General features: G+C 45.1%; 1 protein-coding gene, 1 non-coding gene and 1 pseudogene across 2 annotated transcripts in view; 2 read left to right on the forward strand and 1 right to left on the reverse strand.

Moving 5' to 3' along the window:
- Positions 1 to 2,472: 2,472 nt before the first annotated feature.
- LOC112318209 (U2 spliceosomal RNA) lies at positions 2,473 to 2,573 on the reverse strand (annotated as a pseudogene).
- Positions 2,574 to 4,050: 1,477 nt separating this feature from the next.
- LOC112318224 (small nucleolar RNA SNORA7) lies at positions 4,051 to 4,196 on the forward strand. The gene has a single exon (XR_002976196.2). It is a non-coding gene; the product is annotated as a small nucleolar RNA SNORA7 (small nucleolar RNA).
- Positions 4,197 to 4,880: 684 nt separating this feature from the next.
- HSPA4 (heat shock protein family A (Hsp70) member 4) overlaps positions 4,881 to 13,309 on the forward strand; it is a 39,788-nt gene continuing 31,359 nt past the window's right edge. The window contains exon 1 of the mRNA XM_024575133.4: positions 4,881 to 5,284. Within this exon, the coding sequence (XP_024430901.2) occupies positions 5,178 to 5,284 (107 nt within the window). The 5' untranslated portion in view covers positions 4,881 to 5,177. The remainder of the gene's footprint in view (positions 5,285 to 13,309) is intronic.

The following is a 13,309-nucleotide window of genomic DNA, read 5'->3' on the forward strand; positions in this document are numbered from 1 at the left end:
AAGTTACGTTGTTGCTGGCACGTGCTAGGTAGTTAGGCCTACTGTCATTGAGTCTGTACTGAATATGTGCAGCCCTTGTTTCTTGTCATTATCCCTAAATAATACAGTGTAACGACTACTCGCACAGCATTTACATCGTAGTCGGTGTTATAAGTAATCTGGAGATGATTTAAAGTACACGGGAGGGTGTACATAGGTGATACGCAAATACTACACAAGGCTTTAAGTATTTGTGGATTTAGGCATCTGTGGGGACCTTGGAACGAATCCCTTGGTTGCCAAGGGATAACTGCCTTTCCAATATCTTCATAGTGGAAACTTCTCTCGGTCACCTTTTCCAGGCTTGTCTTTGTCTCGTCTAGAAAAGAAACTCATGCTTCCGGTGAGCACAGATCTTCTCCTGTTTCAGCCGGCCGCTGCTGCCTTTTGTGCCAGGGGTGGATTCCTGCGCCCCTGCCCGGAAAACAAGTTAGTCACTCTCCTCCGAGTCAGGCAGGGCTTCCACTGCTGGGATTCAGGTGTCGAGCTGTAATCGCCGGTGATATATTTAGATTTTTAGCTCACATTGCATTTGAGCATTAAATACACGTCAACAAGAAAGTAAACGGCCCTCCTTTGGTTGGGAAGCAGCGTACGGGCGGAATGCCACATCAACTTGTTCCTAGTAACACTGTTCCTAGTAACACTGATTCTGCATCAGATTACAGGCATTCATGATCCAGATTTCTCTTTCACCAGGAAAAGTGAATTATTATCAGAGGCCACGGGGGCTTTTAAAGCCATTGTCTTTGAGTCTTAGAGCACAAAGTAAAGAGCATTCTGTCCTGAGACAAATGACACATGTGAAGAGAAAACAGCATAGGATACACTGAGTTCTGATGAATTTGATAATTAAAACAGAAGATGGTAGAGAGCAAGCTTTGTAATTTGTACAAACAAGATGGCAACTGCTACTATGGCAGGATAACTCCCTGGGGGGTGGAGCGGGGGTTGTGGGGGCAGGTTGGAGTCCCTTCCGCACCTGAGACAGGACAAGCCAGAGCAACACGGCAGAACAGGTCAGAGTCATCTTTCTGCTCTCAACAGACCAGACCAACAGGCAGGACTTCGGGGTGGAGCTGGCATGCCAGCTGCTCGAGGTGGAGGAAAGCTGTGTCTGGGACTGGTTGAAGGGAGGGTGGAGCTGATGGATAAGGAGGTTGTGAGTCAGGCCAGGAAAATTTTGGGTGATCAAGGGACCTAGAGGAAAAGGTTAAATTTTCATGATCATATCAGCTTGTGTGGCTTGGAGAAATCTGGGGGAAGTTCATCCAGCATTTTTTTTTTTTAAAGTATCAATCATGTTATTGTAGATTATATTTATTTATTTATTTTTAGAGAGAGGGGAAGGGAAGGGAGAAAGAGGGAGAAACATTGATGTGTAAGGGACACACTGATTGGTTGCCTCTCGTACACCCCCAACTGGGGACCCTGCTGCAACCCAGGCATGTGCCCCACCCAGAATTCAACCATTGACCTCTCAGTTCACAGGCCAGCACTCTATCCACTGAGCCACACCAGCATTTTAAGATTATAAAGAGGGAATAAGCTTGGACTGATAATGATGGAGGTCACATGTGTCAATGTAATCAGCTTGAATCAGGGCGAAAGGTGCAGTTTGGGGAAGGACCTCAGAATGAGATCAGAGTGGCACTTCCTAAGCAGACGGTGGGGTGTGATAGGGCAAAGAAAGACCAACCCTAGGATCTCGGCCAATCTGGAGTCAGAGGTGAACTGTAACAGCAGCTTTTGCATCAGAACAGCCTGTGATTAGACAAGTGCTTGAGGGGGAAAGCAGGAGACTGAACTGCGTTCTACTACTCCTCAAGGAGTATTCCTTATATGTATACTCGTATTTGTGATGAAACAAAGTGAAACGGGTTTTCTAGAGGCCTTTTCAGAGCCTTGAAAATGGTAGAATTAACCTGTCAATAGTTCATGGAGCCCTGTCCTGGGGAATGCAAGTTGGGAAAGGCTGGTTGAACCTGATGTTAAGAAAGGCATGACCAAATTTAACCATCATATACAACAAAAACACCAAAAGGGAGGAAAGTGTTCCAAAATGTCAACAGTGAATGTTTCTAGTTGAATTATTTCTTTTACTTATTTCCCATTCTTCACTTCACTGAACCTCTCTCAGGAACATGAATTTAAACACGGCAGTCGTGTAGTTGGAGGAAACGCATGTTGAAGTCAGAACTTTAAAAGCTGTGTGACCTTGAGCAGGTTCCTCAACCTCAACAAGTCTGTCTTCTCATCTATAAAATTGGACAATGCCTACCTAATGAATGGGTTTGCTCTGAAGATTCAATGAATTATGGCATCTACATCACTCAGCACAATGTCTGTTGATGTCTACAGCACATACCGTAGATAAGAAACTGGAACATGAGGAGATATGGGTATGCTTTTTGCTAGCTTAGCTGAAGGCTAGGGAGGTAGGATATGGTAATTATTACTATCGAGTGATTAGAGTTTTAAACTGATAAGAACAGATACTACACTCGATCTTAGCCAAAAGGCTGAGAAGCGATGAGCGATTAGTTTTAGGGGTAAGACCGAGGTGCTGGTTTGACTGAGTGCACTGGTCCACTCACTGTGACATCAAGGCGACCAGAAAACACCATTATCGGAGCTTTTAGCTTCCCCCTGAAGAAAAGAACTGCAGAAGCTGCTCCAGAGAATGGGACGATACTCCACAGGCCACTTGGCAGGGATGGTTATGAATTCTCGTCTGAGTGCCTTCTGTGTCGTGGTGAGCAGCCTACGAATACTGAATTTTTAAAACAAACAAACAAGCAAGCAAACACCTTCCCACAACTTCTGGATTGCTTGGGACTAAATTTAACCATTGTACCAGAGAAAGGCATCGTACCTCCTTCTTCTAATGTACTCGGAATAACTCTGCTGAATGAAAAGAACTTGTGCTTCAACCACAGTGCCTCCCACGTTATTCTGGCGACTTTGTTGCTTCACAGTTGTGATTCTTGGAAATTTGTCGTAAAGATTCTTCAGCATTCTGAAATAACTTTTTTCTGACTTCATTTATTTAAATACCCCAGAATAGCCTCCCGAGCTATAAGTTTGACATCCAGGAAACTATATATAGCAGGATGAGTACTCTCTGTGGCTGATGTTAATGTTTTATTTTGAGAAGGGCAAATCCTTAAAAAGATTGATAGGGTTGATGGTATTTCAAACTGAAAGCTATGCCAAGGCAATTATGGCAAGTGGATATGAAATTGGAACATGAAGCGATATGGGTGTGCGTTCTGCCAGTTTAGCTAAAGGCTGGGGAGGCCTCCCACAAGAAGGAAGGCAGAGACAGAGCCTGTAAGCCAGACTTAGTGATCTTTTAGGTGGATTAAGCACTTCAGCCTAGGGCGCCTGGCCTCTGTTTGCTCGGTGTTTAATAACCCAGAGCAGACTAATGGATACAGACCAGCATGATTAAGGTCAGTACTTTCCTCGTTGTTATTGATATCCCTCTAGGTAGGAGAAAAACAGGAGATAGAGGATGGAAGATCAAAGTCAACCTAACTTACAGAAAAATACAACTTTGGCCCTGGCTGGTATAGCTCAGTGGACTGATCGCAGGCTGGGAACCAAACAGTCGCTGGTTTGATTCCCAGTCAGGGCACATGCCAGGTTTGTGGGCCAGGTCCCCAGTGGGGGCCACCGTGACTGGCAACCACACATTGATGTTTCTCTCCCTCTCTGTCTCTCTCTTCCCCTCTCTCTAAAATAAATAAATGAGATCTTAAAAAAATACAACTTTGTGTGTTGGGGGCTCTTAAAAGATAGAATCACAAAGTAACAAGAAATTACTACAAATTACTGGAGACTTGGAGATTCAGATTCCCCTCCTTCTGAAATCTCATTAAGCAGTTTATCAGATATGCTTATTACACAGAATTGCTTCCTAATAGCAAGCTGGCTTCCCCTAGGCACCTGGAACACTCTGTAACTCTAAGCCACGCCCTGCTCTCCCAGGTGCCCTTAATTAGTTTCAATTTCCCAGGATCACGTCTGGTGAGTGGGTAATACTCTGCCAGCTTTGAAATCGGGAGGGAAAGCAAGCCTGGCAGAGGTACCCATTCCATTCCCCACTTGCTTCGTAGCCGTAGCCGGTGATTGGAAGACACTCAACGTTAAAAAAAATTCACTAGCTTCGTGTAATCCTACCACTTTACTGGCTGGTAGCTCATCATCTATGTCTCTTGCATCCTGTTCAGGACAGGTACTTGCAATATGTTAGGGATTAAAAGGTTTAAGTCCTGTAGGCTCCTCAGTCTTATCTAAGGATAGGAGTGGTTTAAAGAACCCCGAAAGGCTGAAGGGGAGAAAAACAACCGCAGGCAGTGGGATTGAGTGGATTCCTTCCCTCTGCCGGGGAGGGCGCTTTGACTTTGACACTGCTTGACTTAACGCCATGCTCGGGGCCTTGTTCCTACAGCTGCCCTCGCCTCCACAGGTTAACCTCGCTCTCATTTTGGGTCCCAACACAGGCTGAGATGCAGGAGGTCCCACCACCGGAAGTTTCTTTTGACATAAAGAAAACCGGCGGAAGTAGACTAAAGGCACTTCCTCAGTACTTTGCTTCCAAATCGGCTACCCACTATCCTTTCTTTTGGAAGGAGAGGTTCCCTAATCCTCTCTTCCTTCATGAAAAGCAGCTGCGACGGATCCCGTGCGCAGGTTCAACTGGTCAGCTCCGCCTCTCAACCACTTCCCACCCTCCAAAGTTCGCTGGCCTGGACAAGACGTACGCTCGTACGTAACTGGGGGGTGGGACCTCAAAAGGAAAAACGTTTGAGCCGAGATCTCGCGAGAACATTTCTTTCCTTCGCAGTTCTCGCTCCGCAGCTTCATTCTCGTCGCAACGAGATCTTTCGAGATCTTCTCCGCCCCCGCTACCCGGCGCCTCCACTGTGGCCGCTCAGCCGGAGCCGGCCTGGGCAGCACGCTCTGCAGCGGACCCATTTAAGAGGACCTAGGCCCTCGTGGGCACCCCCACGTCCCCACTAGCACCGGTCCCCTGGCCTACGCGGCCCGCTCTCCGCGCGCCAGCCCCACCGGGGTCTGTGTCCTGTCTCGCCGGCCGGACCCGGGCTCGAGCCCGAGCTTTAGCTGGCGCCATGTCGGTGGTAGGCATAGACCTCGGCTTCCAGAGCTGCTACGTTGCTGTGGCACGCGCCGGCGGCATCGAGACCATAGCTAATGAGTACAGCGACCGCTGCACGCCGTAAGTGTGGGCCAGGCCGGCCGCGTGAGCTGGGGGGTTGGGGAGGTACCAATTGCTCGGGTCTGCGACCCTCGCGGCTGGGGAGCACGGGCCGGGGAGTCATCTCCGTTCCGAGCCGAAGGCTCAGGGGATCGGGGACCCCCGCTGGGTGCCAGGTCAGTAATGGTCACGACCCGCCGTGTGGGTCTGCGCCAGGAGCGAGGCCTTTTGCCAGTGGCCCGCCGGCTAAGCGAAGGCTGTGGGCTCGTACTCCGACCAGCGGAGAGCCCGGGTAGGAGCTGGAGGGAAGGCAGGCCTGGGATGTAGGGTGGACCGAGATCCTTTTTCAGCAGGCAGAGATCAGGCCCAGGGCACACTGACGTTTTTCGAACTTAACACAGAGTTCGTAGCTTTGCACACAGCAGGCACTTAAAAGTTGAACGGGTTCTGGTGTCTGCCGGCGGCTCGGAGGTGAAGCGGCCCGAGTCCCACGTGAGTGGGGGCGGGGCGGCGCCCGGAAACTGGGGAGCGGGAGAACCGGAGTCTCGGCTCGGACCAGGGTTCTTAGTTTGGGGTGGTGGTATAACAGAAACCAGGAAAGGACTTAATAAAATCGATGCTGTGTCGGTACCTTTGTTTTCTCACATCCTTTCAGTATATGGAACTATGTTGGGTCATTCTCTGCTGTTCTGTGCGCATCCATTTACGCAGTATAACGCATTCCAACCGGGGTGTTGGCCGCATTTGCTATTTACTTACTTACATACATATTTTAGTGAGGGAGAGAGAGGAAGGGGAGAAACAGAAACGTAGATTTGTTGTTTCACTTCTTTATGCATTCATTGGTTGATTCTTGTCTGTGCCCTACCAGTGATGAACTGCAGCCTAAGACGAGGCTCTGGGCCACCCTGCCCAGGACTAGGCCACAGTTAATGAATGACTCAGGAGGTCACTTTGACTTCTAGAACCTGTAGTGAGTTATGGGACCATTATAGACACAGTTCTAAAAAATCATGACTCACCCAGGTCTTCACTTGGTTAGAGTAAAATAATCTACTTTTTGAGTATATAGAGAAACCTTTCGATCCACTGTCTTCCTCTTGGACAAAATCTTTCAAGCTTTATACTATTCGCTAGGTTCTCGGTGTGGCTGTTCACGGGCATCTGTTCTAAAGTGCAGTTTTTGCCCTGACTTTTGTCACGCTTCTTAAGCAGATTACTAGTCAAACTAGAGTCCCATCTACTAGCCTGATCTTTGCTGCCTGGAGGGATCGCAGCACTTCCTTCTACCTAACAAATCTGCCCGGTATTTTAGAGCTAACCCGGGGGCTTCCCCTACAAACCCACCCTGGAGACCGAAATGAACTCGGATGGCCCTTTGTCGATTTTGTTTTAGTTTTTAACAGCTTTATTGAGATATAATTTAAAGCGTGCAGTTCGATTGTTTCTGTGTAGTCACAAACTTGTGCAACAGTCAATTTTAAAAGATTTTCATGACTCCCCAAAGAAAGGCTCTACTTGTTAGCCTACATCCTACTTTCCCCACCCCTGGCTGTTTTTATAGTTTTTAACAGATGGGTATGTTCTGATTTGTATTTCTAGGGAAGTGTATTGTATATTGCAGGTTTTTTTTTTTAAGCATTAAAGTTTGTTTTTAAGTATTTAAGCATTAATTTCCTATTTGGTACTGTCTTCCTCTCTGGATCCTAGTTTTCTTCACTGGTAAAGAGCTGGAACACTTGAGTTGGTCGTGTAACATCTTGGTTCTTTCTTGCCTAGAATTGAACATACTTCCCCAGAGGGAAGAGAATCTCAGATTTTGGAACAGCCTTTCTTTTAGGCTGTTACCTTATGCTCTAAATTTTTAAAGACAAACATCGATTGCAACAATTTAACATAAATTCCATTATTTGAAACTGAGGTCTTTAAGAAAAAAAAGAACTTAATGTTTCCATTTCACAATTAAATGTGCCTCAAAGACTAAGTGACTAGATACAATATGTAACTGATTAGGAAATGCCTTTTAAATACTTTTAAGTGATTTTTCTTGTATGTTTTCCTTATATTTTCTTTTATATTCCTTAGGAACTTATAGGGATGGCATACACCCAAATAATTTTTTTTTTAATATCCTCACCAGAGGACTTTTTTTTTTTTTTTCATTGCTTTGAGAGAGAGGGAAGGAGGGGAGCATCAGTGTGAGAGAGAAACATGATTGATTGCTCTCTGGTGTTCCCTGACCAGGGATCAGACCTGTGACCTTTTGGTTCATGGGCCGATGCGCCAACCAACTGAGCCACACGAGCCAGGGCCAAGTAATTTTTTTTGAACTGATTTTGATTAGCTAAGATTTCTGTGGTGGAGTCTGTCTGGCTAAGTAACATGAGAGCGAGAAAGGTTGGTCTTTTGTAGTGGTTGTGGAACAGTGGTTTCATACCTCAGGTACACAGAGACTGTATGATGTGTGATGTATGTATGTTTTACTGTGAGAATGGAGTGGGTTCCAAGGGTTGGCTATGATGGAAGTTTGTCCTTCCTTCCTTCCTTCCTTCCTTTTATTTATTTATTTTTAGAGAGGGGAAGGGAGAGAAATATCAATGTGTGGTTGCCTCTTGAGCACCCCCTGCTGGGGGTCCTGGCCCACAACCTGGGCAAGCACCTTAGACTGGGACTCGAACTGGTGACCCTTTGGTTTGCAGGTTGACAGTCCACCGAGCCATACCAGCCGGGGATGGAAGTACCTCATTTCAAATTGTGGGGTTAATAGCATTTGGATTTTTTTTTTTAAGAGTTTGTTTATTTTTAGAGGGGAAGGGAGGGAGAAAGAGAGTGAGAAAAAATCAATGTGAGGTTGCCTGTCATACGCCCCCTACTGGGGACCTGGCCCTCGACCCAGGCATGTGCTCTGACTGGGAGTAGAACTGGCGACCCTTTGATTCACAGGGTGGTGCTCAGTCCACTGAGCCATACCAGCCAGGGCTGGATTCAGTATTTGAGGAACTAATTGGGTCTCACCCAGAAGAGATACTTGCTTTTCCACCAAATTTAGGTTTCTTTTATTTTAGCAAATATGACAGCCGTTGTGCTAACCACTGGAAGTGTCCTAATGACGAATAAACCAAGATCCTCCCATCATGGACATGGCTAATAGAAAAAGCCAGATGCTAAACAAATATATATGTAATTGCTAACTGCGGTAAAGGCCCAGATGCGAAAGTAGATACAGTGACACAGGGACCTAATTTAAATTGTGTGGGGGGTGGGGACGGAAGGTGCTCTTTTTTTTTTTTTTTTTTTAAGATTTTATTTATTGCCCTGACTGGTGTGGCTCGGTTGGGTGTTGGCCCACAAAGTGAAAGGTCGTGGAATCGATTCCCAGTCAGGGCATGTGTCTGGGTTGCGGGTTTGGTCCCCAGTGCATATGAGAGGCAACCACCTGATCGATGTTTCTTACCCTCTCTCTCCCCCTCCCTTCCGCCCTCTCTAAGAATAGATAAAATCCTTTAAACAGTGCCGTTTATGCACCCCTGTGTTCATTGCAGCGTTAATCTCAATAGCTAAGATTTGGAAGCTGCCCAAGGCTCCATCAGCAGAAGAGTGGATAAAAAAGCTGTGGGACACTTACACAATGGAACACTACTCGGCCTAAAAAAGAAGGAAAACTTACCTTGTGAGACAGCTGGATGAACCTGAAGAGCATTATACTAAGTGAATAAGCCAGTCAGAGAAAGACAAATACTGTATGATTTCACTCCTATGTGGAATCCAATGAACAAAATAAACTAACAGAATAGAAACAGACTCATAGAGAACAGACCGACATCTGGTAGAGGGGAGGGGTGTTGCAGGGCTGGGTGGAAGAGGTGAAGGGACTGGGCAAAACCAAAAAAACCAAAACCCCAACCCAACTTACAGACACAGACACACGGTGATTACCAGAGGGAATGGGAGGGGGAAGGAGGAGGTAGAAGAGGGTAAGGGCGGATAAAAGGTGATGGAAGGAGATGAGACTTGGGGTGGTGAACATAATACAATACACTGATGGTGTGTTACAGAATCGTATACCTGATGTGTACATACTTTTATTTACCAGTGCCACCCCAGTAAATCCAATGAAGAGAAAAGTGTCATTTGGGCTGATCCTGCGGGGATGAGTGGGAATTTATCCTGGAAGTGGTGGGTCTGAGGAAGAGCCCTTCGGGGCAGAAGGAACAGCAGGGGAGGGAGACGTGCTGCAAGAGGAGCTTGGCCAGTCTGCCTGACTCAGGGTGACAGCTCATCTTGAGCCACTGAATGTGGAGAGCAGTTAGGCAGGGCAGACAAGAGTATGGCAAAGCTTTGTGAATGGTGGACTTCTGTTTAGGAGCAGCTGGATGATCTAACTTCTAAAATACAATGAACTCGGTGGTGGAGAAAGGATTTCTGTGAGACGGGTGAGAGAAGCAGCAGGGTGATGACTTAGGAGGCTGGGGCAATATTTAGTCATGTGGGAGTGGACGTTGCTGTCCCTTAGCCCCGGAGCATGGGAGAGATGTGTGGGTGGATTTGAGATAGACTTTGACTAGTTACAAATGAGGAGTATACCTGTTTTTTGTTTTTTTTTTTTTTTTTTTAAGATTTTATTTATTTCCAGAGAGGGGAAGGGAGGGAGAAAGGGAGAGAAACGTGGATTGGGTGCCTCTCACACGCCTGCAACCCAGGCCTGAGCTCTGACCGGAAATGGAGCCTGCGACCTTTTGGCTCACAGGCCAGCACTCAGTCTGCTGAGCCCCACCAGCCAGGGCTGTTGATGTTTTTTGACTATAGGCTTGGAAAGTGTATTTTTATATTTAGTTGGATTATTACAGTAGAAAGGTTACAAACATAAAGCTTTTTTGCAGTAAGAATGTTTTTGGACTGTCAGACAAGTTAATTGAGTTATACTTTCCAAAATGACCAATTTATAGAGTAGAAAGGAATTATGAAATTAATTCTGTGGCTCTGGCTGGGTTGCTCAGGTGGAGTTATATCCCACACACCAAATGGTTGTGGTGTGATTCCCAGCAGGGCACATACCTGGTTGTGTGTATGTGTAAATAATAATACAAGAATAAATGGTTAGGTATTGGGTTGGCCAGAAAGTCCGTTTGGGTTTTTTGTTTTTTGGCACTATGGCTGTAGTAGTGTTCAGTTGTCTTTAACTTCATTTGAAACAATTTTGTTAGATTGTATTGTGACAGCTGTGATATCAACGTGTGTTAAAAAAAAAAAAACTTAATGAAATTGATGAATGTTTGTACAGCCATTTTAATATTGAAAATGGAAGAAAACATGCAACATTTTTGGTGTATTATGATTATTTCAAGAAAGGTAAAAATGCAACTGAAACTCAAAAAAAGATCGTGCAGTGTATGGATAAGGTACTGTGAGTGAACATGTCAAAAGTGATTTGCAAAGTTTCTGGGTACTGTTGACTTTTTGGCCAAATAATCCTTTGCTGTGGGGCTGTCTTATGCATTGGGAGATGTTTAGCAGCACCCCTGGCCTCTACCCACTAGAAGCCAATAGTGGGAGATAGCCAACATACTCAAAATATCCAAGTCAATAAAGTTATTGGTGAAAATAAAAAATGTATCTTTTATTCTATGGAAAAAACTATATGGACTTTTTGGCCAACCCAATATCTAAGTTGCCGGTTCAACCCCTGGTCTGGGTGCTTATGGGAGGCAACCAATTGATGTTTTCTCTCTCCCTCTCTCCCTCTCTCCCTCCCTCCCTCCCCCCTCCCCCTCTGTTTCTCACTCTCTTTCTCTATCCCCTCACCCCCACCCTCTCTAAAATCAATAACTACATCCTCAGGCAAGGATGAAAAGGAAAAAGAAGAAAATAATTCTGTGTAGGACTTGTTTCTTTATTATATTACAGCTCACATTTCATATTATTTTGTACTAGTTCGGGTGCACAGCACAGTGGTCATGCAGTCATCCACTTCACAAGTGCTCCCCCCGCTGTTCCAGTGCCTGCCTGGCACCATAGAGCTGCTAGGTGTTACTCGCTGTGTGCCCTGTTCTGTACTTCACATCCCTGTGGCCGATTCGTAACTGTCAGTTTGTCTTCTTCATCCTTGAACCTTTTTCACCCAGTCCCCAGCTCCCTTTCCCTCTGGCAGCCCTAGTCTGTTCTCTGAGTCTGTGTACGTTTTATTAGTTTATTTTGTTCCCGAGGTTCCACGTAAAGTGAAGTCATACGGTATGTATCTTTCTCTGATGGAGTTACTTCACTTAGCATAATAACATCCTCTAGGTCCATCCGTGCTGTCGCAAATGGTTAAGACTGTGTTTTTTATGGCTGTGTATATATATATATACAGTGGAGTGTTACCACTGTACCACAGCTTTTTTTTTTTTTTTTTTTTTTAATCCTCACTGAAGGACATGTTCACTGATTTTGGGGGTGGGGGGAGAAAGAGAAAGAAAGAAAGAAACATTGATTGGTTGCCTCCCATACGGGGGTGCAACCTGCAGCCTAGGTTTGTGCCCTGACTGGAACTGAACCTGCAGCCCCTTGGTGAACGGGATGGTGCCTCAACAAGGTGAGCCACCCAGCCAGGGCTGTAGCACAGCTTTCTATCCACTTGTCCATTGATGGGCACTTGGGTCGCTTCCACATGTTGGTGGTTGTTAATAGTGCTGCGTATGTTCTTCTGAATTAACTGTGGGTTTGTTTGGATATATTCTCAGGAGTGGAATTGCTGGGTCGTAAGGCATGACTTGTTTACAGTATCATTTTGATGAATTTAGTTCCTAATAAAGCAACATATTAGGAATTTGAAGAGATGAAATTATTAATAACCACCCATCAGAGCAAAAGCTTCAAGTATGTATAATTTTGGGTGACTGGCAAATAAACATCTGATACTTTATTTGTGCAAGAAAATCACTTCTCTATGAAGTGAATGTCTTCACTTGTCGTAGATCCAGAAAGAGCAGCAGGGTGCCTTGGATTGAAAGAAAAGGGAGGCTGATCTATTAACTAAAGCTTCAGATTGCTCACCCCACTCCCTCAAATGTCTCATGAGAGAGGCTATGGAAGCAGTTTCTTAAAACCATCGAGGAATTGAAAGAACGTTGCATACAAAATTGGTAGAAGTGATTGGTAGGAACTTTGTCCTTAGGGTCTAAATTGTCTCCTGAAGCTTTCTTCCCAACTGACCGAACAGCATACTTCGCTGTGACAGTAAAAACACTGGCGTGTTAACATTAAGGCTCCTCTCACTGCGGTTTGCTCTCTGCCCTTGCACACCTTTTTCTAGATTGTGCGTTTGAACAACCAGGATCATACTCGTATTTTGCAACGTTTTCCACTTAATGCAGGGTGGGGCAAAAGTAGGTTTACTTTGGAAAACACAGTAATTAAACAATAATACAAGAATAAAGTGTTACTTCATGCACTCACAACTGTAAACCTACTTTTGCCCCACCCTGTATTTCAGATATCTTTCAGAGTCAAATATGAATTTACCTCCTTAAATGTGTAATTCCATATTAGGACTGGAACACGTTTTCTCCAAATGCTCAGGTTATTTCTAATATGTGTATATTTTAAAAAGATTTTATTTATTTATTTTTTAGAGAGAGGGGAAGGCAAAGAGAAAGAGAGGGAGAGAAACATCAATGTGTGGTTGCCTCTGGCATGCCCCCCACTGGGGACCTGGCCCACAACCCAGGCATGTGCCCTGACTGGGAATCGAACCGGCGACCTTTTGGTTCACAGGTCTGTGCTCAGTCCACTGAGCTACACCAGCCAGGGCTATTTCTAATATTTTGCTATTACAAATAGTTCTTCAACAAGTAGTTTTTTATATTTATGTTTACATGTTAATACTATTACTTTTGTTGGATAGATTTCCAGATGTGAAATTGCTGGGGTAAAGATGTATATGCTTAGAGTTTCAGTACAAATTGCCAGAATACTTTGCACAAGTTTAAGAGGTTAATTAATACCAGTAAATTAGTAGTAAGTTTCTTTACCTTTCTTGGGATAGATGATTTTAGGATGGCTGACTAG

This window comes from Desmodus rotundus, chromosome 10 (genome assembly GCF_022682495.2).
Source record: "Desmodus rotundus isolate HL8 chromosome 10, HLdesRot8A.1, whole genome shotgun sequence".
Classification (NCBI taxonomy): Eukaryota; Metazoa; Chordata; class Mammalia; order Chiroptera; family Phyllostomidae; genus Desmodus; species Desmodus rotundus.